At 53.0% G+C, this 25,980-nt stretch overlaps 1 protein-coding gene across 1 annotated transcript in view; it reads right to left on the bottom strand.

Annotated features, from left to right (window-relative positions):
* Nucleotides 1-25,980, bottom strand: part of LOC138101670 (centrosome-associated protein CEP250-like) — a 57,736-nt gene that overhangs the window by 19,854 nt on the left and 11,902 nt on the right. Inside the window, exons 5-19 of the mRNA XM_068999444.1 lie at nt 25,549-25,742; nt 24,126-24,253; nt 23,767-23,936; nt 22,852-23,031; nt 22,108-22,242; nt 21,688-21,831; nt 20,951-21,231; nt 19,593-19,752; nt 18,771-19,014; nt 18,006-18,160; nt 16,732-17,073; nt 16,171-16,326; nt 1,457-1,504; nt 1,063-1,310; nt 453-606 (exon numbers count right to left, since the gene is read on the bottom strand). Coding sequence (XP_068855545.1) covers nt 453-606; nt 1,063-1,310; nt 1,457-1,504; nt 16,171-16,326; nt 16,732-17,073; nt 18,006-18,160; nt 18,771-19,014; nt 19,593-19,752; nt 20,951-21,231; nt 21,688-21,831; nt 22,108-22,242; nt 22,852-23,031; nt 23,767-23,936; nt 24,126-24,253; nt 25,549-25,742 — 2,739 coding nt within the window. The remainder of the gene's footprint in view (nt 1-452; nt 607-1,062; nt 1,311-1,456; nt 1,505-16,170; nt 16,327-16,731; nt 17,074-18,005; nt 18,161-18,770; nt 19,015-19,592; nt 19,753-20,950; nt 21,232-21,687; nt 21,832-22,107; nt 22,243-22,851; nt 23,032-23,766; nt 23,937-24,125; nt 24,254-25,548; nt 25,743-25,980) is intronic.

The following is a 25,980-nucleotide window of genomic DNA, read 5'->3' on the forward strand; positions in this document are numbered from 1 at the left end:
ACCTGTGCTCCAGACCCTTCCCCAGCTCCGTTCCCTCTTTTAGAGGCTCTGGGGCTGCCCAAAGGAACAAATTTTGCAGAAGCATGTAACCCTTTGCTGATGAACATGCATATGCCTGGCTAATAAATGCATGTGCCATCTTGAGCCAGGTGTGCACAGCAGTGTCCCTCTCTTCTACTGCCAGAAACAGCATCTGGCCTGATCTGGCTGGCACAACTCCCACTCCCACAGGTGCTGCCTAGGAATAAGGTGTCCAGAGCCACGGTAACATCATGCCCCTCTTGCTCCAGCAGCTCCCTCTGAAGCTGCAATTCCTCCAGTGCCTGCCTGTTGACTTCCAGCTCCCTCTGCAGTGATGGGTCTTCTCCCTCAAGTGCAGCCAAGTCCTCCACTGTACAAGAAGGGGCAAGACAAGTTTTCAACGGAAAACAAGCCTCATTTCCAAAACCAACCTCCATCCTGTGCTGCTGCTCCGCCTTTTCCGCCTGGGCTGACGCTTCCTTCAGCTGCTTGCTGTTCTTCTGGCGCAGACTCAAGGCTCCTGGCTCCGGGATTCCAGTGCATTGCTGCAGCTTTTCCTTGGACTTCTCAAGGTTTTCACAGTCACTGCAGAGACAAGGCTCAGTCAGAAGAAGGAAGAGGCCTGAAGAGCCATCGATCCCATTTTCAGCCCTCCACAATGGAGCTGGGGGCAGTGGGCTAAGGAAGACCTTGCTCTTTCCCTCCCAAGGAAATCCTCCAGAGGCAAAGGGAAAGGAAGGCAGGATTTTGCCTTCCTTCAGTGAGAAGCAGTGGCTGGACAGGGGCTCTCAAAGAACAGAATTCAGGGAAGCAGCACGGTGAGAGGAAGGAGTCTTCTATTCCAACATCGCTGTGCATCTCCCAGGCAGCCTTGGGAGTCACAGTAGAGCATGAAAAGCCCTGACAGGACGATGCTCAAGAGCCACACTGAGGCCTACACATGGTAGGGCAGGTGAGTTCTTTGCCCAGAACACCTCTGAACTCCCAGACCTGGACGCAGATTGCCTCTGGAACGCAGGAGGAGGAGGAAGAAACACTCACCTTCTGATTTCTTCCATCACAGAGTCTATGTGCTCCCGGTGGCTACTGAGCCTCTTGCATCGCTCCTCCATTTTCTCAAAACATCGCTGCAAGCGCCCACAATTCTCTGTGGCTTCCCAAACCAATTCCAAGGGATGCTGTGCAGCAGTGGATGTCGGAGTTGAGAGGCTGTTCCTGGAGGCTGCATGCTGGGAACGGTCAGCGCCGGTGATGGAACTGGCCATGCTGTCACTGCCGTCTAACAGCACCTGAAAGCCCACATCCAGCTGTTAGTCAGGTACTCTGTTCCTATTCCAAAGTACCACTGAGATGCCTCTTCTGATTCCACAAGAACCAGTGTCCATTTGTGGAGGACCAGTTTCAAATCCGAGCCAGCTCAGCACAGTTTACTCACCTCAGGGGCTCTGGAGAAACGTCCCTGGTGAGAAAGGCCTCGAGCTCCCTGGAAGAGCACAGGGAAGAGCACACTCAGACTGCATGGCTGCCCCTGAGGCAGTCGCCTCTAAATGCTTCCCAGCCTGGAATTCCAGCTCAGCTCCTTCCTCCCCTCCTTGGGAATATTTTCAGCCCAGTAGGTTGACAGCAGCACAAACAAACATGCTGGAAGGTGTCTCATCACTTCTTAGAACACCACAAGGGGAATTGCCCAGAGCCCCATCCAACCTGGTCTTGAACACTGCCAGGGATCCAGGGGCAGCCACAGCTTCTGTGGGCAACCTGTGCCAGGGCCTCAGCAGCCTCACAGGGAAGAATTCCCTCCCAATATCCCATTAGACCCTGTCCTTTCCCTGCAGGCCCCTGGCTTAAGTCTCTCTCCAGCTCTCTTCCAGCCCCTTCATGCATTGGAAGGTCACCCTGGAACCTTCTCCAGGCTGGACAACCCCAACTCTTGCATCCTTTTCCCTTGGCACAGGTGCTCCAGCCCTTGGAGCATCTTCCTATCATCCTCGTGGCCTCCTCTGCACCACTGGGGATCATCTTGGAGATGTCTAGGAGAAACCCATTCTTGTCTCTGGGAAGCGCTCAGGCTGCGCTGTGAATTGGGCTGAGGGGAAGGCAGTGAAAGCTGCTCCCTTGTTTGTGCCCACACCCTCCAGTGGGACAAGGACGGAGGAGGAGATGTGGGTGTGCTCTGGGATGGCCAGGAGCCCCCCCATTCCCTCCCAGGCCTGTCCCCATGGCCAGCACCAAAGCTGCTGCTAGCTCTGGAACAGCCAACTGTTAATCCCTTGCTATTCCCAAAGGGAACTGTTCCCAGTGGCACAGCCCAGGCCCACCCAGGCCCCTGCTGGGCTTGGCACAAAGAGGGCAGCAGCTCTCTCACTCACCCGCCGGGTCTCCATCTGCCCCTTGGCACGAGCAGTGACCAAATGTCAGTGTCCAAAGGCCGTTGGCCTTTGCAGGGTCTAAACCCCAATCTCCAAAGGCCGTTGGCCTTTGCAGGGTCTAAACCCCAATCTCCAAAGGCTTTTGGCCTTTGCAGGGTCTAAACCCCAATCTCCAAAGGTTGTTTGACTTCGCAGGGTCTAAACCCCAATCTCCAAAGGCCGTTGGCCTTTGCAGGGTCAAACCCCAATATCCAAGGGTCGTTGGCCTTTGCAGGGTCAAGAGCACAAAATCAAAGTGCTGTTGGCAGTTGCAAGGTCAAAGCCCCAATGTTCAGGAGCTGTTGACAGTTGCCAGGCTCCAAACCCCAACATTCCATGGGCTGTTGATGGTTGCCAGGCTCCAAACCCCAACATTCCATGGGCTGTTGATGGTTGCCAGGCTGCAAACCCCAACATTCCAGGGGCTGTTGGAGAGGCCCTCCCCTGGCTCTCCACCCATCCCAGCTCACTGCTGCCCGGCACCTGCACCAGCACCCCCACATCCCCACAGCCCAGCCGGGCAGCTGGGCAGGGACCTGGCTCATAACATGAGTTCAAAGTTGCTGGCCCAGACAGCATCAGTTTTAAGGCTCAGCATTCCTGAGACCCGCATGCTCTTTAGGGATGCGCTTAGTTCCTGAGTCACAGGAATTTGTCTGTCTCCCCTGACAAAGGGGAGGTGTAAGAAAAAGCCTCAAAAGGTTCTTGGTGCTTACAAATATTCATGGAAAGTAAAGCTCTGCATCTAGAACAGCCACATGAGGAGGAAAAATGGTGTTTCAGGGTCTTTTCAAATTCCTACAGAGAAATGCCAGGAGTTGCAGTGTTTAAGGCTCATAAAAGAGATTCAGAATCCCGAGACAGACACGAGTGCATTTTTTTCTCTGCTCTCTGTTTGGCAACATATCACTAGGTCTTCTAGGCAGAAGAAAAGTCTTGCTGCTTATTTCAAAGATTCCTTGTGTCTTGGGGTGAACTTATGATGTGTAGCCCATATCGCTGCCTATGCCCAGAAATTAATTTCTATGCCTCTAAACTGAGCACAACTTTTTCAAAGCAGTTTGCAGCTTGTTCAAGGTCACACACAGATAGCGGGGTTTTTTTCCAGCTGCGGCAGGGGAGGGAGGAGGCACCTGGCTTGCGGCTTCCCGGTCAGCTTTTGGCCAGTTGTTCAGCTTCTTTTTCTCCGGAGAGAGAGGTGAATTTTTTTTTCCTTCCCTGGAATTTCGGACTTTCTCCCTTTTCCACTGGACTGCTACAATATTAGAACACATCAGGAGGACTTTCCACCGAGCGCAGAGGACCTGGCCTTGGGCCAAGCCCCAGCTCCGAGGAGACCAACAGGAGGACTCTAACACTTTCCCAGGTTTTTTCTCCACAGCGAGAGATTTTATTGTTTAGCATTATTTTCCTTTTCCCGTGTGTTTGTTCAATAAATAGTTTTATCTCCTTCACTTTCCTTCAAGGAAAATTTATTTTTTCCCAAACCTGGTGGGGGAGGGGTGGTTGTGCCTTCTCTCAGAGGATATATTTCTAAATTTGGCCAAACCGGAACACCTCGCTAGGAACAGACCTTCCAGAACCAAATGCTTGGAAAAGCTTTGGTAGATATTTTACTCCTTCATCTTTGAGAACATTCATCTGTGTCCTAGGGAGAATTTTTGTGCCCCAGTTGACAGGAATTGGTTTCTGGCAGGGTACAAATCGTCTGGGGAAGAGAAGAGCGGCACCTGCCTTCTCCAGGGCCTCTCCAGACTCTCTCCAGAGACTGACGGCCCAGGGATGTCACTGCCAAGTTCAGCTTCAGAGACCGATGCAGCTTCGAGTCTCTGCTTCCAGAACAGCAGCTTTGGGCTCCTTGAGCACAGCTGCAAAGGAGCAGGACAGCTCCCGGTGAAGGTCTGAGCTCCTGGCTGGTCCTTGCACAGCTCTCAGTGTAGTTCTGCCAGTGCTGTTGGTCTCAGGCCACCTGTGACTGCAGCAAGGACACCTGAAAGAGGCAGAAAGCCCAGCTCAGACAAGCCCACGTGGGCAGGAGCATCCGCAGCCCCACGGTACCGGCTGTGGGGGCAGACACAGCCTCCAACTCCAGCCCTCACCAACACTCTGCCCTTGGGGAAGGGGAAAGGAACAGGCTCCCACTAACTGCCCCTGAACGGAGCTCAGATGATCAACAAGTCCAGTTCATGGCTGGCAAACCCTTCCCTCATACAACCCTCAGCCACCACAGGTCGGGGAGAGAGAGTTCCGACAGGATTTAGGAACCCAGCTCTGATTCCCAAAGCACGCATTCTGGCCACTGACCCCTTTCTCCACGGGCTGTGCCTCAGCACGAGGGCCTCAGCTCCCCTGAGCTCCTGGAGGACTCTCCTACTTGAGCTGCTGGACAGCCAGCCCCGGCAGGAGGGGAATTTGGTGCTTGTGTTATAGCAGGTTGGCTTTCCCGGGCTGGTTACCTATATATCGATAATTAGTTGATGAATTGTTAAATAAAGTGCCTAATTAATGTACTATGAATTTAAATAGTTATAAGCTAATGAGTTAAGTGTGCGTGTGTACAGGAAGCAATGCATGGGTATAACCATTAGAGGCAGGTACAACAGGAACCTGATGGACTTTATAGAAGGATCCTTTTAGAACCATTACCCCATGAGACGATATCAGTACCCAAGACCCTGACTGGAAAAGGAGCTGACCAATGGAATGGATCCAATTAGAAATGATTGGTCAAGGATGCACCATGTTAAAAGGCAATCAGAACACCGGAAAGTGGCCAATCAGTGAGATTGAAAGCGCACCAGTCCTGGAGGTGACAGAGACAATAAAAACTGACCAAGTGCTCTGTACCAGGTTCTCTGGTGGAAACTTGTGGTCCAAGGGAGTACTCGATGTGTCACATTGTTCATTTTTCTGGCTTGTAGTGTAGGGTCTGAGCTTATCTTGGATCCTCGTTCTAAGTTGCTAATTAATAAACAAGTTAGCCTGCCAAAAGGTTTCCCACCTCGTTTATAACACCTGGGGTTTTTTGATGCCTTCTTGAGGCATTTTAGCACCCGAAGCCCCTTTCACACCGCCCCATTTTTTAATTATATGTTAAGTATAGCTTTAACTTCTTTATTCATATTTATTATGCTTCCACTTAATCTCACTTAATCCCGAGGGATTCTTAAAGGGGTTTTGGGGGTTTTCTTGGTTTTGCCACGTTTTTGTGCACAGTCCGCCTTTTCAACCCTCCATTCTTTAAATGTAACAAATATAGCCTTAAATTTTTCTATACTTATACAAATTTATTCCATTTTTGTCAGTTTTGTTAAGTTTTGAAAAGGTTTTGAGGCTTTGTTGGGTCATTTCCGGTACCCACCCAGCCAATGACTGAGGGGAGTTGGGCTGAGGCGGGAACAGCTCTCGCCCCGCCCCCTGTCCCGCCCAGCCAATGACTGAGGGGAGTTGGGCTGAGGCGGGAACAGCTCTCGCCCCGCCCCCTGTCCCGCCCAGCCAATGACTGAGGGGAGTTGGGCTGAGGCGGGAACAGCTCTCGCCCCGCCCCCTGTCCCGCCCAGCCAATGACTGAGGGCGCTTTTCCCCGCCCGCCGGTTGGGCGGGAGCCGCTCCCCACTTGTCAGTCAATGAGGGGGGTCCGGCTGAGGCTGGAACTTCCCCCTCTCCCCCTCCCCGGCCGATCACTCCCGCCCCTCCCTGCCTCGCTGCCACTGGCCCCTTGTGACTCTGAATTTTCCCCACCTGCCCCAGTCTGGACTGGTTTATACTGCTTTATACTCCCCCCTCCCCAGGCAGAGGAGCTCCTGTGCCCCCCACCCCGCAGTGGGTAAAATTCACCTCACTAGAAGTTCGTGTCCACAAAGGAGACCGAGGAGTCCTGTAAAATTGCCTTGATTTGGAGAAAGGGAGAAAGTCCGTCAGGTGTGTGTCCAACGGGGTCTCTCCCAATTAGTTGGAGCAAGTAGCCTTCTTTTCTCCTCATTTCCTGGCCGCATTTTCTCCTCCTTCCCTTTCCCTGTTGGCTGCGGTACTTGGAAGGTACTTGGGACTTCCCGATCCACCTATCCGTGTCCCCCCTTAGTATGTGCCCCCTGTAAAACACACGATCCATGAGCATTACAATTAGCTAAATCAAATGATCTATTTTAGTAAGCTTTACTAATTGGCACGGACTGCTGCTCAGCCAAAGTCATGCTGAAGTCCTGAACTTTGGGAAGAAGAACAAAGACTTTATAGGATTATGAATATTAATATCTTTGCCTAGGGTGGATTAAAAGCTAATTAGAGCCCCCCAAACTCCCATCTCACCTCCCACAGACTCCCAGAATGTCTCCAGAGCCACCCCAAACCCCCCTGTTAGCCCCTAGAAACGCCCAAGGGACCCCCCCTGTTGGAAAACCAACCAGTTTAAAACCACTTTTTTTATATAACTTTAGCCAGGTTTCTTCACCTTTGCCCCGGAGAAGGGAACTGAAGCTTCTTTCCAGGGCATTGTTTCTCTAGGTGAGGCCTGAGATGGGCTTAGCATTTCAACAGACTGGGAGTAGCCCCAAAGAGATGAAGGCCATCGACGGAACATCAACAGAACATCAGCGGCCATCTATGAACATCTACCCCAGACTCTGCCTCTGGCAGAGTTGGAGACATCTCCTCCAGAAAAGACTGATAAGAAAATCAAGGAATGAAGATCTAATTAACATCAGAAGAGAAGAAATCTGGATTCCATAGGAGAGCAATTGCTAAGAACTACACTCACTTGGGACCAATGAACACTGACCCAATTTGTTTCTATGACTTTTGACTGTATAAAAGATCTGGAAAATCTAGTAGAAGCCATGTGTCATGGAATGATTCTCTCTGCACACCTGGGCTATGTGTGGATGAGATGATTTCTGGGGTACATCCTGGCCAGAACAATATCCTGGCCAGAATAAAGTAATGCCTTGACTCTCTAACATTAAAAATGTTGTGTGAGGGCTTTGTTTTTCCCACAGTTTTGGTGACACCCCCAGGCCACACATCCAAGGACGTGTTCTCCTTCCACCCGGGGGGGGGGGGGGGGGGGGGTAGGGGGGGAGGCTCTGTGGGAGTCTTGGTGTTCTGGGGTCCCATCTAGCGTTCGGGGGGGTTCCCCTGATTTTGGGGTTTCCTCTGATTTCATGCTCCCCCAGTTACATTCTCCTCCCATGTGGGGGAGCTCGGGGGTCCCAGCTTCTTTGGCAGGGGCGTCACCCTGATATTGGGGTCTTACAGCATGATTTTGGGGTGTCCCCCAATTTTAAAGCCCCCTGATTTTGGGGTCCCCCACAGGACATGTTCTCCTTGCATCTGAGGGGGTGGGCAGGTCTTGGGGATCTCCCATCTTGGGAGGTCTGGGGGATCTGGGGGTCCCATCTACTCTTGTGGGGTGTTACAAACAACTTATTGAGAGTTGGCTTTTGCCATATGTTTATGGGTTATGAATTACATTATGAGTTATAATATTAAATATTATGATATTTTCCTTGGGAAATATTAAGACAATGGTATATGTTAAAATGTTTAATGTTGTTAAAATAGTCTGGTTGTAAAGTTGTTTTTTTATAAGGGCTGCATGAGTTTGTGTGCTGTAATGTCAGTTCTGTAAGTGGGACACGCTGTTGCGAGCCAAACTTCGAAGACACAGCCATAAATGTGTGATAAATACATACTATAATATTGGCTTTCCGCAAATGTTAAAATGGATGCTATATGTATAATGTTAAAGTATTTAAATAACAATGTTAAAGTATTTAATGTTAAAGTATCGTTGTTATAAAGATACAGTTTTGCAACAATAACTAATGCCTTTATTTCTGCCATTAACTAAACTTAGACATAACAGTGAAATAGCTGATACAGTTATGCTTGCGATAATTGAACTGTCTGCTTGGTTGGATAACATCCAATGAACGGATGATGAAGACCCCTGCTACTGACATGCCAGCTATCGGCAACTGCCGTCTGCAGAAACCATCGACCAAAGCCCACCCTGGAGGTGATAATAAAAACTGACTGAAACCACAGCCAGGAAATGCGCGTGCTCTAAAAAGGCAGATCCAAGGAGGAGCCATGCTAAACAGTTCCTGGAACATGTAAACTAGTTTGGGGGGGAAGTTTGAATTGGCATGATTGATTATGAATATGCATTAGGCTGATGCAATAGGACAGGTGTGTAAAGGGTGTCTCCGCAATAGCAGGTGCGCTCTTGGCTGAGTGCCAAAGCACCCAGCGCCGTGACTTTTGCTTTATTGTCTTTGTCCCCTATTGTCCTTTATTAAACTTTTAAATCCTAACAGCAGAGTGAACCTCGTTTTTCACAAAAGGAGTGGGATTCCATCCAACGAGGACCCCGACGAGCACAGCAACAGAACTGCGCCGGCTCCTAAAAGAGTGACGTGGGGTGAGACTATGCAAAACTGTACATCAGTGTGCATAAGGCTGATGCAGCCACAGGGGTATAAAAGGTAGCACCACCATTTTGTGATTGAGCCTCTGGCCCCTGGCCATGCTCCCAGCACAATCCCTTTTGCTTTGCTGAATTTTATAGTTCTCAATAAAATTTTTAATAACTCATTTCCATATTGGATCTGGGTTGTTTATAACATGGGGTTTCCCCCTGATTTGGGGGTCCTGTCCCCAGGCTGCACACCCGAGGACGTTTTCTCCTGAGCTGCTCCAGTTCCCGCTGGAGGGGGGAGGGAATCTGTGGGAGTGGTTGGGGTTTAGGGGTGGGGGGGAAGCCCCCCCCTCCCCCCCCACCAGCTACTCCATGGTCTTCCACCCTCCTCCCAAACCCTCCTCATCTACGGGGGGGCACCAGCCCTCTACTGCCACATATAGGGGGGTGCCTGGGGAGGGTACTGGGAAGGGCTGGGAGGGGATCTAGGGGGAGATATGGGAGGAGTATGTGGGATACAGAGTCCTGGGGAGTCTAGGAGGGAGATATGGTCGGGTAGAGGGTCCGGGGAGGTCTGGGGGGAGTTTTGTGGGGCCCTGGGATGGCTTGGGGGGTATGGGCCCTACACTGACAGGTTGGGGGGGTATCTGCCAAGTTCTGGGGTGTCTTAAGGGGGCTCTGGAGGGGTCTGGGAGGAAGATATGGGGGGTACAGAGTCCTGGGGGTCTTTGGTGGGGAGATAGGGGGGGCAGCAGCCTTCCACTGACAGGTACGGGGCATCCTGGGGGGGTCCTGGGAGGCTCTTGGGAGGTCCTGAGGGCGCTGGGGAGGAAGATATGGGGGGTACAGAGTCCCGGAGGTCTCTGGGTGGTCCTCAGCAGGGGGACATGAGGTGAGTTACGGGATCCTGCGACAGCTCTCGGGGTCTCTGGGGGCACTTATTGGGCTGCCCCTCACCTGCCCCACCCCTGCCCCACCCCTTGCTCATTCCTGCCGCACCCTTCCCCTCATCCTTCCCACCCTGTCTCACCCCTGCCTGGCCCCTGCCCTGCTCTGCCCCTCACCTGCCCCACCCCTGCCACGCTCTCTCGCCTGTGCAGGTTCAGTGTCCGGGTGAACTGCACCGACCTGTTCCATGTGGATCGGCACCACTGGACCCCCCCTGCAGGGTTCGGGTGTGGGGGGGTTCGGGAACCCCGGGAATGCGCCTTCCCCAGAGCCACCGGCATTGGGGACTCATGGTGGCCTGTGGTGAGATCCCCGGGACACCCCCAAATCCATAAGAACCCCCAGAAACCTGTGGCCTTTGGAGAGCAGCTGAGCTCTCCTTCGGGACTCTTAAGGCTTCTGGGTGCTTTTTCAGGGCTTTTTGGAGGCATTTTAGGACCAAAATTGCCTTTTCATCCTCCACATTCCAGAAATAATGCCATGTCCTGAATTTATTCAAATTCAGTCAATTTAGATCTATTTTAGTTACATTTATTAAAATTTTCCAATGTGGTTGAGGCATTTTGTGTCTTTTTGAGGTGTTTTAATGCCCAAATGATCTTTTAACCCTCCACTTTTGAAATACAACATAAATATCATCCTAAATTACTCATATTTATTCACATTTACTCCCATTTTCGTCCGTTTTGTTTAAATTCCTGACAAGAATGAGAAGTTGTCTTTACAAACTGTGGGCCTGCTGTAGATAAAGCCACATACTGAGAGGTAAAAGAAGCAATAATGAATCGTGCCGCAACCGGGCCAGGAGACACTTCAGAGACAGAGTCAGAGAAGCGGGTATTTGCTTTATTCGGCGCGCCGGGTGTGTGGGGATCGCTCCTCCAAACACACACACCTGGTGCTCTCTACAACACAGTATTAAGGGTTAAATTATGAATATTCATCACATTCCTTGGGACAGGTGTGGTTACACAAATTATTTCTCGGAAGTCATTAGCATATGGGCCACGCATGCGCTGTGTGTCCTGGTGGTCGCGCTGAGGAAGGCCTCTCCTCTTCCTCGGGGGTCTTTCTGATGGAGGCCAGTAGTCATCCTCGCAGTGAACTTTTTCACCTTTCTCCCTGGGCATGCGTAGTCCTTTGAGGGATGATTCAGCAATCTCTGAGATGATCCTTGTCCCCTCTATCTTGACAAGATTAGGGTGAATTCGGCTTCTCAGGCTTTGTAATGAACATCTTCCGTCTGAACTAACATTGCTGTCTCCCAATAGTTAACTTGTGCTTACATGAGGTAGTTATTGACTGCCCCTTCTTCAATAAGAGGAACCAAAAATTCCATAGGAATTCCACTAATTGACAGGGAGTGTTACTCACTCAAGACTGCCTTAAATCCCTGGACTTAGAGAAAAAGAACAGAAACACAAGGCAAAAGAAAACAGGGGGGAGGGGGGGAGAGGGAAGGGGAGAGTACACATTGGAAGGGGGTATGTTACTAGGCAATTCGGGAAGTCTGTACCTCTCAAGTACCTCAGCCAACGGGGAAAGACAGAGGGAAATGTGGCCGGGAAATTAGGATAAAAAGAAGGCTGGATCCTCCAACAATTTGAGAGACCCCACAGGAAATGACCATGATCACTCCCTTTATGTGAATAAAGTAACAGGATTTCTCTGTCTCCTTTTTGGACATAAACCTCCAGTGGTTTTGGGTTAGTTTTCCTGACATTCCGAAGGGGTTTGGGGTCTTTTCTGGGTCCTTCTGAAGCGTCCCGTCCTGTCGTGACTCCGCCCAGCCAACCCCTGAGGGGACGTTTTGCTGAGGCGGGGACGGCTGGTGCACACCCACGCCCTCCCCTCGCACAGCCAACCCCTGTGGGGAGTTTTCCCCGAGCGCGGTTTCGGCAGGAGCCGCCCCTCCCTTCTCAAGCAAATCGGTGCGGAGGGGGGACCGTGCGACGGCAGCTGAAGCGCTTGGGAGCCTCCGAAACGGCGGGCGGGCCCCACCAGGCCGCCCAATGTTCCTCCCCTCTCCCTCTCTTGCCGCCATTCCCCCCCCGCCCCAGCCCGTCCCTCACGGCCACCGCACTCTGATTGGTCGTCGCCGTGAGGCGCGCTGCGCTCCCATTGGTTCAGCCCTTCCCGAGCCACGCGCTGATTGGCGTTAGCCGCCCCTGCTGCCGCGCTTCTTCTGTTGCCAAGGGCAGCCGCGCGCTGATTGGCCGGCGGGTGAAGAAAGGGGCGGGGCAGAGCGATCAGGGCAATCCCAAGCACAGACTCGGGCTGGGCGGAGAATGGATCGAGAGTCGCCCTGTGGAGAAGGACTTGGGGGTGTTGGTGCATAAAAAGCTCAACGTGCCCCAGCCCCTTGCACTGTCACCCAGAAACCCCCAATGTCCTGGACTGACCTCACAGCGTGGGCAGCAGGGGACAGGGGGATTCTGCCCCTCTGCCCTGCTTGGGTGAGATCCCACCTGCAGAGCTGCCTCCAGCCCTGGGGTCCAGCATCAGAAGGATGTGGAGCTGCTGGAGTGAGTTCAGAGAGGCTGCAGAGATGCTCCAAGGGCTGGAGCCCCTCTGCTCCGAGCCGGGCTGGGAGAGCTGCGGGTGTTCAGCCTGGAGAAGAGAAGGCTCCGGGGAGACCTTAGAGCCATTTCCAGTGCCTAAAGGGGCTCCAGGAGAGCGGGGAGTGGGCCTGGAATGCCAGGACAAGGGGAATGGCTTTCCATTCCAGAGGGCAGGGTTAGAAGAAGTTCTTCCCTGGGAGGGTGGGGAGGCCCTGGCACAGGGTGCCCAGAGAAGCTGTGGCTGCCCCATGCCTGGAAGTGTCCAAGGCCAGGTTGGAGGGGCCTTGGAGCAACCTGGTTTGGAGGCAGATGTCCCTGCCCACGGCCAGGGGTGGCATAGGATGAGCTTTGAGGTCCCTCCATCCCAGACCAGTTGGGGATTCTATGCTGAGGAGAAACATCACGCTAGGGATGGCTAATCCAGGGGGTGCCAAGCTGCCACGGCATCATGTCCATTGGGTGGTCCCTGACAAGGCCAAAGGGCAGCTCCTGAGGAGACCAGGTCATCCAGTTGGGCCAAGACTGCAAAAGTGGGATGCCATCACTCGGTGCTGAAGGCTCACTGCCAGGTGCCCTGACCCTTGAGCAGCTGTAGAAAGCGGAGGCTTATGTGCCTTCAAGGCAGGGTAGCCTGAGCACACGGCTTCTGTCTCTCCTGCCTGTGGGTCTCCCCTGTCTGGGCAAGGGATGCAAGCTGAGCTGAGGCTGGACGTGACATCAGTGCGTGACACATCCGTCAGCCTCAGGGACCATAGAAATGGGGGCTGGCTCCAGATGCATCTTCTCCAGAAGATGCATCGCTGCCACTCACTGTGACAGACAACATGGAGAATAGAAATTTTCGGTTGCAAAATAGAGCTTAAAGACTAACTAGCAAATTAGATAAAAGAATGTAAAAGTAGACACACAGGATGCTAAACAGAGCTGAAAGCAGTGGACAAACAGATAATAAGGAACCTAAGTGGGTTTTGTGACAAAGTTATGTAACAAGAAACACCAGTGCATGCCCTAAGAGAAGTTCAAGGCAAGGTCACTTCCAATTTTGGGGGCTCTCAGCGAATACGACCACCAGAGACCCCTTTAGACAACCCTCTAAGACCATAAAAGGACTTCCAGTAAGGGGCAGAGGTGGGTAAATTAGTTCTAGGAAAGTAATGTTTATGTATTAGCCCGGAAGCACCTTGTAATGAATGTGTATGATCCTGACGGAATAAACACCCGGTGTAAAGTTTCATGACACACATCTGCTTAGAGGAGACTTCCTCTGCATGTAAATATTAGTCGTTAATCAACAGTAATACCGGCTCCAGGGAGGATCAGTGAGTGGTGTCACCACAGCCTGGCCACTTCCTGCACCTGATCCAGCAGTACTGAGCCCGCTGGCTCGGGCAGTTTTCCATTCACTTGGCCGCTCACTCGGTCCGTACCTCACCAGTCCGGCTGTAAGGAGACTGTGTGGCTGTTGAATGGTTTGCAGTGTCAGCAAAACCCTCCCTGGTCCCCCATTATTCACAGAGTCCATCAGGTCGGCCAGCCATGATTTCCCCCGTGGTAAATCTGTGCTGGCTCTTCCCAGTGCCCTTCCCTCGCAGTTGCTTGAAAGGGTGTCCAGGACCATTTGCTCCATCACCTTCCCAGGGATTCCAAAGGAGCTGATTAGCCTGTAGTTCTTCAGATCCTCTTCTGTGCCCATCTTTAAGACTGGTGTAACACTCTTTGCTGTTCTCAGGAACCTCCTTCAATGGCCAGGCTTTTTTGAAGATGACAGACAGCTCCTGTAGCTTCCTCTGGTCCTCAGACCTGGTGGATGCCTGGCTCAAGAGCTCCCTGACTATTCTCCCCCTCCCCTACTGCTTCCACAGCAATGTCTGTTCACTCCTTCTGGATAACTTGATTCTTCTTCCACAATTTTTTCTTCCACATTCCTCCTTTCTGAGATGAGGTTGATCACAAGTTCCCCGCTCAGTTGATCTCCTGTCAGCCAGGGCTGTGATTCTGCTTTTCACCTTGCTAAGTTACCTTATTCTAAACTAGGACCTCAACCCCTGACCTTCTCATCCTCAGCCAGTTCTTGAGTGTTTCCAGGATCAAGAATTCCTCCCACTGGGAGGGTGGCCGAGCACTGGTGCAGGTGCCCAGGGAGGTGGTGGAGTCTCCATCCCTGGAGAGATTCAAAAGCCGCCTGGACACATCCTGGGCAGCCAGCTCTGGGTGGCCCTGATGGAGCAGGGGGCTGGGCAAGGTGACCTCCAGAGGTGCCTCCAGCCTCCCCCAGCCTGAGATTCTGTGACTCGGAGAAAAAACAGGTTGCAGTTTCCTAAGGACAAATGCAAAAGCTCCACATGTGGCAGGATTCTCCTGCCCTCACCAAAGTGGTTCATGTCACGTGTCTCCCATCTGCAGATTCCTCCCTGGAGTGAGGATGCCCCTCAAGGTCACTCCTTGAGGCTGACAGAAATATTTGCCCACGGTCATTGGTTTGGGTGAGAAGCATCAATCTTTAATTATTAATTGGTTTTGCTGGCTTGAATATAACTGCTTCCATGTTGCTTCAAATATAATGCACTCTACCGGAAGTTATAGTTCTCTGTACTGGGTAGTCAATAACTCTGATAAAGGTCTTTTTGTGTAGTCGTAATAAACACTTTATTTTTCTATAAATATATCCTTCATCCTATGGAACACAGTTGTATAAAGGTTCAATTACACCTATTATCCTACAATCCTACAATTACACCTGCAATCCTTTAAACATAAACTATGGACAAAATCTGAGGCTACGACTGCATGCAGCTGCACCCTGTCTCCTCTCTGACAAGCCTAGGAAGTAAGGAGGTCCTTGTGACTCAACGAGAGCATCTCCTGCCTGCTCCCTGCACAGCTCTCCAGGGGTTCCTGCCGGTCTCGGGCCAGCTGTGACTGCAGCAAGGACACCTGAAAGAGGCAGAAAGCCCAGCTCAGACAAGCCCACGTGGGCAGGAGCATCCGCAGCCCCACGGTACCGGCTGTGGGGGCAGACACAGCCTCCAACTCCAGCCCTCACCAACACTCTGCCCTTGGGGAAGGGGAAAGGAACAGGCTCCCACACTGCCCCTGAACGGAGCTCAGATGATCAACAAGTCCAGTTCATGGCTGGCAAACCCTTCCCTCATACAACCCTCAGCCACCACAGGTCGGGGAGAGAGAGTTCCGACAGGATTTAGGAACCCAGCTCTGATTCCCAAAGCACGCATTCGGGCCACTGACCCCTTTCTCCACAGGCTGTGCCTCAGCACGGGGGCTGCAGCTCCCCTGAGCTACTGGAGGACTCTTGTCTTTCAGAGGTTGATGCATTTTTCTGGTCAGACTGGGAGACAGGCAATGTAAAGTAGTCTGGGGGGAACACTCTCCTAAAAGTTCTGATTCTCCTCCCTTCATGTTCATCCTGCAGGTTGGATGGGAGAAAGGGTCACAGAAACCTGTCAGCAACCATGGGGCAAAAGGACCTCTGGACATCAAGGCAAGGAGATCTCTGCTCACAGACCCTCAATTGCACCAGACAGCACTGGGGGCAAAGAGCTCTCGCTGGGGGCTGTGCAGGAGAGGCCAGTGTGTGTCCGGGGACACGGGGCCAGGGAGGGAGGCAGCGGAGTGAAGGTGCCTTTGTGAAAGCCATGGGCTGCCACAACAGAGAGAACAAACAAAGGGGTGTGCCCACAGCAGGGACAGGGAGAGGCAAGGAAACAAGCAGAGGACTCCAAAGCACTGCCTGGGCACACGAATCATGATCCAGAGGAGCCTGAGGCTCTGCAGAGGCAGTGAAAGCCCACTTTACCTCAAAAGTTCTCCTGAGCTCACGCTTCTCTGGCTTGTCTTTTGCTGCTGCTGCAACCTGGTCCCGCACACATTCCACACCCCTCCTGGAGTGCTCAGACAGCCGCTTGCCCTCTGCTCCAACAGCCTGCTGGGTGTTCAGAGAGGAGATGATTCCCTTATTTCAAACACCACAAGAGCTGTCCCTCAGAAATCTCCATCTCGGGAAGCATCCTCGAAGCTCCAGCAGTGCAGCTGCTCTTCAGCCCTCGCTACAGAACTCTGCTCACTTCAGTCCATCACTCTGCTCACCTGCTCCATTCCTTTCCACACCAAATCCAACCCACACATGTTGCCTCCCCTTGCCTGGGCACGGGAGAAGCAATTCCCCATGCCCAGCTTTTGGCCTGGAGCTGATTTGAACAGCAGCTCCAGAGCTGCCTCAGTCATTCCAGGCATGCCAGCAAACAATCTGGCAGCCAATGGTCTCTGGCTGGAGCCAGGCAGACACACAAGGCTGCCTGCTGCAGCCCGGGCTGCTTTGCCCAAGCAGGCCTAGACTGACAGGGATTTAGAATCCCACCTCTTCATGGGAAACTTCATTGGAATCTTTGAGAGACGTTGCAGTGGACTGAAGATCAGTGCCAGTGCCTACCTGGAGACAAAGCCTTTCCTTCAAGATGTCCAGGTCTTTCTTCAGAGCCCCTTTGGAAATTTCACTCTTGGTCAGTGCAACACTCAGGACTTGAGCGGTCTCTTGCCATTCCTTCAAAGCAGCAGCCCCATGCTCCAACTGTTCCTGCTTGGCTTCCCTCTCCACTTCCAGTTGTTGGGTGTTTTCCTTGACACTTCGCATCTCCGGTGTTTTCATTTCATTCTTCTTTTTCAGATCTCTCATCTGCTCCTCGTACAATTCCCGTTCACGCTGCCAAAACAGGGAGGTCACTCATTCCCTCTCTCAGTTTGCTTTTCATACCAGATCGGGACTCCTGCCACAGGCAGGCAAAGGCTGCCCCTCTCTCTCTGCCTCTCGGGATGCCTCAGACCTTTGCTGGGACCGCCCTTGACGCTGAGTCTTTCCCAGCTCACTCAGCCCATCCCAGCTCCCTTTCTGCCCTTCCCCGACCTCTTGCAGCTCCACTCGAGTGTTCCTTTGGGGAGCAGCTGCCAGAACTGCAGCCAGGATTCCAAGTCCATGCTAAGCAGGATTTAGGCGGTGCCATGAGGATGTGCTCTCCAGCAGGGAGAAAGGGAAGAGCAAACACCCCCAACATTTCATTCCCTGCAGCTGGGGTGACAGGAGTGGTTTTTGAGCTCTCCTGTGTAGAGTTTCCATGGCACCATCCCCGAGAGCCCCACTGCCCTCTCTTGGAGCAGCAATGGCCACATCAGTCTGTCATTCTCTGCTGCCACTCAGGACGAGTTCTCCCCTTGCAGGCACACGTCCTTATCTGCATCAGCACTTTGCTTTTCTCTCTTTTCTCCCCACTGGCTGCTCTCTGATGGCCAAGGCCAAACACCTTTCTATTAACAGCAAACTTGGCCTTCTCACCCCTCGTTCCAGGTCCAGGTATTTGAAATCTGGACGTGGGTTTGGACACGAGGAATTGCCCAGACCATGCAATGTCCATAGAGACAGTGTGGACATTGAGAACTAGAGGGCACAAAACTCCAGCATGGAGGAAAACCAGCAGCCTCAGCACTAACTGGCTTTGACATGACTACGACATCTTTTCCTCCTTATTCAGAAGAATGCAGTTTGAAAAGCTCAGCTGGAAAGAGGTGCTCCTTAGAACTATTAACACAAGGGCCAAACATAGCTAGGAAATGGCCCTTCATGGCATCTGCCGTTCTCACCAGCACATCCTTCCTTTCCTTCTCCAGGCTCTCCAGTTTCCTCTGCAGAGATGCCACCTCCTGACAAAGAGTCACACCCTCTTCCTTCAGGGCAATGGCCTCTTTCTCCAGGGCAGTTTCTCGAGAGGTCTTCTGGTGTTCTGCCCTCCACATCGCTGCGGCAGGAAGGAGAAGGAGAATGAGAACAGCAAAGCAAAGGCAAACTGATGTGCATCCTGCAGGGACAACAGCACTGTCTTCTTGGCCTGCCTGTGTTTGCCAGCCCCTAAGGCCACAAGGGCTTCCAAAGCTGACAGAAATGAAGGAAACTTCAAGGCAGAGAAAAAAGCAGGAATCCAAGGGGCAAGGTTCAGAGGAATAGGAAAGTGTCTTTACTCTTGGGCTTGTGCAGAGTGAGCAGTCCAAGAGAGACAAAGGAGCGGGGATGCCTGTGCAGCCCTGCTCCAGAGAGGCCAATAGCCTGGGGGCTCTGGCAGGGCCTGGAGTTGGGGGGAATCGAGCTGAGGCATCCAGCTACAGCTCCTCAGCACAGACACAGCACCTGAAAGGCACCACCTGTGCACGGGATCAGCCATAGCACAGCCAGATGGCACTGCCAGCCACAGCATCTTTCTCGAGAAAAAGCTTTCACTGGCACTGGATGGAGAAATCTCCTGCTGGTTGTTCTTCCCCTCTGCCATCTAGGGCACTTTTCCTCTGCATGGGATCAGAGAGCCCTGCTGGCAAGACAGGATGGGGCAGTGGGTGCGAGAGGAGAAGCTCTACCTTGCTCACTTTCCTCCAACTCCTGCTGCAGCTCCTGGTTGCGAGCCTTCAGATGGTCTATCTGAGCCTGCACCTCCCTCAGCTCCAGCTCCAAAGTCTTACACTGTGTGGCCATGGCCTCTGCTCTTTCCTCAGAGCTCTGGAGCCTCACATGCAGCTCAGACCCCTCAGTTTCCAGCTCCTGCTTCTCCTGAGTAGGCTGGGGAGCCGCCTTCTCGATCACTGCTTCCAGCTCGGCCGGCATCTGGAAGATGGATGCACAGAGCCTCAGGGACAGGGCTGCTCCTGAGGCAGCAGAGCAGGCAGTAGAGCAAGCAACAAAGGAGAAATGATTTCAGGCAAAAAAACATGCCCAAAACAGAAGGCACAGAGCCAAGGATTCCAGTGGAAACAAGTGTCCTGAAAATAGGGAAAGGGAGCCAATAGGCATCCTTGAGGCTGCAGCTCTGAACACCGGCTGAACTGGCTGCGCTGGAAGTGCCCTCCCCAGCCTGCCATAGCCACGTCTGTGTGCCCACATTGCTCGGTGCCCAGCACAGGCACCAACTCCATCTGGGACAACACTGCTAACAGAGGGATGGAGAAGCTCCAAAGGAGTCTGCTGCTGCTTCTCCTCCCACATTTCCTGCTGGGACCCGAGAGAGAACGGAGGAAAACATCGGCAGCAGACACCAGATCCAGCCTTGGCCTGTGGGTGCAGCAGCACCCCGGGGCAGAACACGGCAGCAGTGGATGCTGCTGGGAGGAGAAAGCAGTTGGGGCCTCCAAGCCAAAGGTGATGATGTGTGTCCCTGGAGAAGAGGACGCCAGGGCACAGATTACCTGGGCGTTGAGCTTCAGCACTTGTCCTGTGCGGTTTGCACAGAGCTGCTCGGCCTCGCGAAGAGCAGAACGAAATTGAGACACCTGATTGTTCAGTGCCTGGTTCTTTTCTTCCAGTGTTCTGAGGCACAGGTTCTTTTCCTCCAGAGACAGAAGCAGCCTAAAAGGGAAGCATGCAACTCATTACTACACGGTATCACATTTTAGGAACTCTTAGGACTCGCACCACCTCGGGGAAAACTGCTCTGTCTGATGAGGTTTGTCTAAACAACGTGGCTGTTTGTTTGTTCCCCCTGCAGTCACAGCCCAGCATGTGCCCACTCTGCTTTTATTCATGAAAGAATGGGGAGTTCCTGCCTACATGTCCTACCTTCTTCTTGAGATGGGAATGTGAATATAGACCTAACAAAGTCTTGCCATGAAGAGATTAGGGGAGAGGAAGAGTTTTCTTCTGACTACCCAGGCTCCAAGGGGGAAAGGTTTGGTCAACATGGAAGAGACATTTCCTTGCCCCATCTTGTATGTCCAGGTAGGAGGAGCAGCACCCTACAGCCAGAGGATCTCGGGGAAGTTCCCTAAGATTTACCAGCACCCATCCTACTTCCAGCTGGAGAAACAAAGGCCGATAGCAGAAGTGGCAACAGAGCCTTGGAGCACAACCTGATGGAAGATGCAGAAACCTGCAGGCAAGCAAGAGGGCCCTGCCCTTTCTTTGTCTTCTTCTCAAAAGAAGAATCCAGTGGCACTGAAGACCGGCAGGACTTGGTCAGCTGGAGGGGCCCCGCTAACCTTGGTCTTGTCTCTTGCATTCTTTGCACAGTCAGTATTGCCTGTGACTCTGGAGGCTGGCAGGGACCCTGCTTGAGCCCCCCCAGGCACCTGGGGGCATTTTCTGAGGAACGATGCAACAGAGACATTCTTGGTTCTTGGGTGCCTTTGAGGGGAATCTGGCCTAGGTCAGAAATCAGGGCCTTGAGATGGTTCTGCCAAGCAAAGGCATCAGGATGCCAGGCTGCTCCAGATCCCAAAGGCTTCAAGTTACAGGACCCAAGGCGGAGCTGCTGGATGTGTCCAGCTCCTTACACTGCAGCTTGGGCAGTGTTAGCACACCCACCTCACAACAGAACACACCCCTAGAGGGAAAGAGCTACTCCAAAAGCCTTTGTCTTCAGAAAAACTCTAACTGAAGGCTTGAAAGAAAAGAAAATGAAACACAACATCCAGACAACCAGACGCGTCTGCACGGAGAGTTCAGAACTCTGCCACGTAGGAAATGCTGCCAGAGCCCCTGGCAGGTGCAAAGATGGCAAAGAGGGAATCCATTCCCACAAGGCAGAGTCCCACAGGCTTTCATTTACCTGGCTTTTTCCTTCTCTAGGGTGTTCAAGGAAGCCCAAAGTCCCGAATTTTGGCGTGCCACTTCTTCCCATTGACTCCTTTCCATCTCCAAGTTCTTCAGGTGCACTTGCAGCTCCTTGTTCTGATGTTCTGCCTCCTCCAGCATCTTCTGGAGCTGCTCAACCTGCAACAGCTTCTGCCTTGACTGCTTCTGGGCCTCCCTCACATCTTGCTGGGCTCTCTGAACAATCGTTGCCTGGGACTCTCTGGAGGCTGCCAGCTGAGATGTCAGCTCTCCCACCTCCAGTCAAACAGAACAAAGCAGTCAGAGGCTACAGCCACAGCCTGTCACTGTCAGCCACAGCAGAGGCTGTGAGAAAAGGCAAAGGCCAACTTTCCATTTCTCCCTGTCCTCAGAGCACCAGATTCACAATGCATACGGACAACTTGTTTCAATCTCTACGTGGCCCACCAAGGGCACCTGAAAAAGCACCTCCCACACCAAGGCCAGCAAGAAGAGGCCAGCAGGAATCCGTGCTGATGGTTGCTGGCCAACAGCCCAGAGGACTAGCCCAGCTGTCCAGGGCAGCAGCTGAGATTCAGCAGAGCACCGAGGGTCCTTCAGAGCAGCTGCCAAGGAGCCCAGAGCACGAGGCAGCCCCAGGGACCACCCCAGCAGCTGCTGCTCTGCCATGGAAAAGCAAGAAGGGCACAGACCCCCTGCTGGATGCTGCGGTGCCTCTGCTGTTTCACTCACCTGCTTTTGTAGAGCCTCCCTCTGCTCAAGGAGGAGATTCATTTCCTCTTTGATGCCTCGTAGTTCTTCCTTGTGCCTCTTCTGCGCTGCCTGGATTCCCCTCCGAGCTTCCTGCAGCTCAGCTTGCAGCTTTGCCTGGATGGTCTGGCAACAAAATGCAGAGCAACTTCCTGCGACCTGCCCTCAGGCTCAGCTTTTCCCACTTGCTCTCTCAAAATCCCATTCCTTCAGCGACTTCTTTTGGCTTCTCTACCCAGCTCTGCTTCCATTGCAAGCCTTGCTTCCCGGGCCTGAGCTCTGGAGCTTGCCAGGCTCTGTGCTGCCAGGGCCTGAAGCAGCCCTTGCCTCCTGACTCCCAGCACCTGCCTTTTGTGCCCTTGCCACTGCCCTGCACTCTGTTCCCTGCCTGCTCAGACTTACCTGCCCCTTCTCTTGCTGCTCTTTCACCTCCTGCCTGAGCTGCTGCACCTGCTGGCAGGCTTGGCTTAGCTGTCCCCGAGTTTGGAGCAGTGTCTCTGATAAAGAATTCTTCTCCTTCTGCTTTTCCAGCAGGACCTGCACAGAAGGAAAGAGCAGAGGGCTTGACACTTCCCCTGCAAACTCTGTGTGGCAAGAGGCAAAGACTGATGGGCTCACGCGCTCTCAGAGCACTCGGCTGCTGCTCCCCTGGGCCACTGTCTGCCCTGGGGGGGACACAGCTTCCCAGAGAGTGACTTAGAACACAGCCCAGGAGACATCTCTGGGTTGCTGTTCAGAAATACTCCAGGCGAGTCTTTAAAAAGATTTGTCTCTTGTCAGCGTTCCCGCTGCGCCCTCCCTGTGCCCACAAAAGAAAAGTCCTACAAACTCAGTTTGGCTATGGACACCGACCAGTACACACCAAAAGAGGACCCTTAAGAGAACAGTGAAGATCCTCCAAGGTAAGTCTTAGGAAAACAGAGCACAAGAGCAGCACAAAAATCCCAACGGAAAGCTGATGTTTCTGCCGGGCTTCCTGTGAGAGGGCTCATTCCTGGGCCCAAAGATAGCCCTGTTCACCTTTCACCTCCCCAAATTCAATGTAGAAGACATGGAGGGCATGCTCCACACAGCCCCATAGCCTGCCATCTCCCACAGCTCCAGCCTTGCAAAAAATCACACCAATTCTCCTTGCACAATCATTACCTCTCGCTTGGCATTTTCAAATCTAGTTTGTTCCTCTTGTCTTTGAGCCTGCAGGGTGGCAACTTTCTGCCTCATCTCAAACAGCACCTTCTGGTGCTCCTGCTCTCTCTCTGCCTTCTCTTTTCCCCATTGCTGCAGCATCTCCTGTATGTCTGCATGGTACCTTTCCCGCTCAATTGCCTGAGGAGGGGAGGAAAAATCTTCAAGTTGAAGTCCCCAGGCAAGCTCCTCGCTGAAAAACGTGAAGCTTCATCCCTCCCACAAACCCCAACCTGAAAAGACAACAGCACTGGCTCTCTGCTCTCCAGAAACCGTGTCCTGTCAGGGAATTTAAAAGGAGGCTCAGCAGGTGCAAGGATCCCAGAACCATGGAATCATTTCTGTTGGGAAAGACCTGCACAAGCATTGAGTCCAACCATTCAGAAAAGGAGGTGTCACCTTCTGGCACCCTGATGCCCCAGTCACAAGGACTGAAGGACCGGGGCCTGTTCCATTTGCTTCCAGCCCAAAGCTAATCCCTCTGTCCACCGTGGGAGCACAGCAAGACAGGAACCGAGTTCCCACGCCTGCAGCCAGCAGCACTGTTGGCATCTGCTCCACGCTGGCATCTGCTCCGTGGCAGGTGGGACTCGGGGAAGATCCTGCCCTGGGCCGCCACGCTTTGGGTGGGCACTGCCCAAGCTGCTCTGGAACTCGCCTTACGCCCTCACGGAAGCCGTGGCTGCATTTACTGGCCCAGCACCATCCTGTGGGTCTTCACGCGCCTCCAAGTCCGAGCCGCCGCCTCTCCTGCCCGGCCCAGCAGCGGGAGGCCTCTGGCAGAGGACTGCTGCCCTTTCACACCCTCAGGCTCTGCTGGTGCTAAACCAGCCCCCAGGGCCAGCTTGGACAATTCAGAAGCGTATTGTCACCTACCAGGTCTTGCAGGAGCTTGTTTATTTCCACCTGCTGAGCAGTTCCCTGAAGCCTGAGGCTTTCGTGACACTGCTGCTCTACCTGCAAGAGCTGTTGTGCTGTGTCTTCCTGCTCCTGCTTCCTGAGAGCTCTCTCTGCTTCCAGCTCACGTTGGAGGCACTTCACTTCTCCTGCAAACACGACCAACAGCAAGATTCAGAGTCTTTACTGCCTTTACTGACTCAGGCCCTTTCAGTGTCAGCGTAGGAGGGCCCTGCCTCCAGCGCCACCGCTCCTCAGAAGCCCTGCAGACAGAGGAGGCTTTACAGCAGCTTCTCTAGGTGGGGCGGCACCACAAACAAAGCACACGAGGTTCTCACCTTGTAGCGCCTCCTTGGCCTGTGTGACTGTGAGCACTTGAGCCTCCAGATGGTTGCTGGTGATCTCCAGCTGGGATATCTGCTGCTGAGCAGCAAACAGGCTGGATTCCAGGTTCTCCTTCGCTGACCTACAGGTTGCAAATACGGAGAGACATGAGCTGCTCGCTCCTGACACTCCCGGGCAGTTATTCCAGGACAACGTGGCTCAAGATGCCCAGGCCTGAGAATGCAAAACGGGTCGCATGGAAACTTGTACAGAGAAGGCCCATTTGTGCCATTTCAGTAGCAAAGCAGGGCCCTCTGAGGGAGTGCCCAGGCCTTCCTTATGGCCTGGCACAGCACAGACAGCCCAGCCCAACGTGACCTCAACAGCCGAACCTTCAGCTGCTCTTCCTGACCTATGACCCTGGCTAGCTGTGCCCACACAGGCTGGGCCAAGGAGCAAAAGCCCAGCCTCTGCTCACAGCCCTTCTCTCATCAGCACTTCCAAGCTGCTCTGCAGGGGGACAGAACAGACTCTCGTCCTGGCTCACTCCTGACTTGTTAACTCTCTTCATCATGGACATAAAGGTACATAATTTTCCAGACACTCTGTATTTAAGAGACTTCAGAACTACTTTGCATGATACAGTAAAATCTCATGGTCATGGCAGCACTTGTAAAAATTCAGAACACCATGTTGTCTGAACAACAACTACCTGAATGCAGAGACTGCAGTTTAAGCTCCTGCACGGTCAAGGAATAGACTTGCCACCTTTCTTTTAGTGTTGCCAGCTAAGCAGGCAGTAGCCCAAGTCTTGTCCTTCTTTGGAGAGTGAGAGGGACCATCCAAAAGGACCTTGGCAGGTTTGACAGGTGGGTGCCCATCAACACAGCAAGAATCCCCAGGGGCTGTCAACAATTCCAAAGAGGTTTCCCTGCTGCTCTCTAAGCAGCTCTAGGTCCTGCCTCACACTTCTCAAGAGTGTGCTTGGAAGCAGAAGGCCCTCAGCATTTTCAGCAGGAGCCTCTGGCTTCCCCCTGAATGGCAGCATGCTACTGCCAACATCCCAAGGTCAGAGCCTGGAGTTCTGAAGATGAAGCTTCAGTTCTGAAGATCAGGATTGTGTCAAGCTACTTAGGAAGGAAAGAGGGATGTTCAATGCCCAGCACAAGGAACTAAACCCAAGAGAAACTTGAGGTTTCACTCAACAGCTGCATGGTTTAAGTACTACTCAATTCAGGGCCGGGTGGCTTGCTTTTGACTTCCCACACGAGTGTGCTTGGCGGCACAAACAGGAGCCCAAGGCTCACAACAGCTTTGCTGGCTTTAGATGTCAGAAAAATAACCTTCACATTGTGGCATATTTCTTTTTCTTGAGACTTCCATTTTCTGTCCATGCAAGGTAAAAGCATCCGGAAAGGGTCTCCTCCCTGCCTTTACCTGGTCTCTGCCAGCTGCTTGGAAAGGTCTTGTTGGTGACGCTCCATGGCTGCCAGTCGGCCCTCAAGGGCAGCCTTCTCCCGGCCCAGCAGCTCCTTCTCTCTGCACACCTGGGCCAGTGCGTGCCCTTGGCCAGAGGGCTCCTGGTGCAGCTGCTCCAGAGCCCTGCTCAATGACTCTTGCTCCTGGGAAACCTGGAAGCAGGACAAGGTACAGCTCGAGCCCTTCCTCAGGAGCCCTGTGCAGAGCCAGCCAGTGCCACCTCGCAGGCAGCCAGAGGACAGGGAGCTCCCGTGCTCTGGGCTCAAAGTTTCACAGCATCTGCCCTCTGCAGCTCCGATACCCTGGGCTGCCAAAAGCCTCTGGCACTGTTACCTTGGAAGTGCTGTGTCAGGCCCTGCTGGCTTGCCTGGCACCAGATTGCTCCTTCCC

This window comes from Aphelocoma coerulescens, unplaced genomic scaffold (assembly GCF_041296385.1).
Source record: "Aphelocoma coerulescens isolate FSJ_1873_10779 unplaced genomic scaffold, UR_Acoe_1.0 HiC_scaffold_39, whole genome shotgun sequence".
Taxonomy (NCBI): Eukaryota; Metazoa; Chordata; class Aves; order Passeriformes; family Corvidae; genus Aphelocoma; species Aphelocoma coerulescens.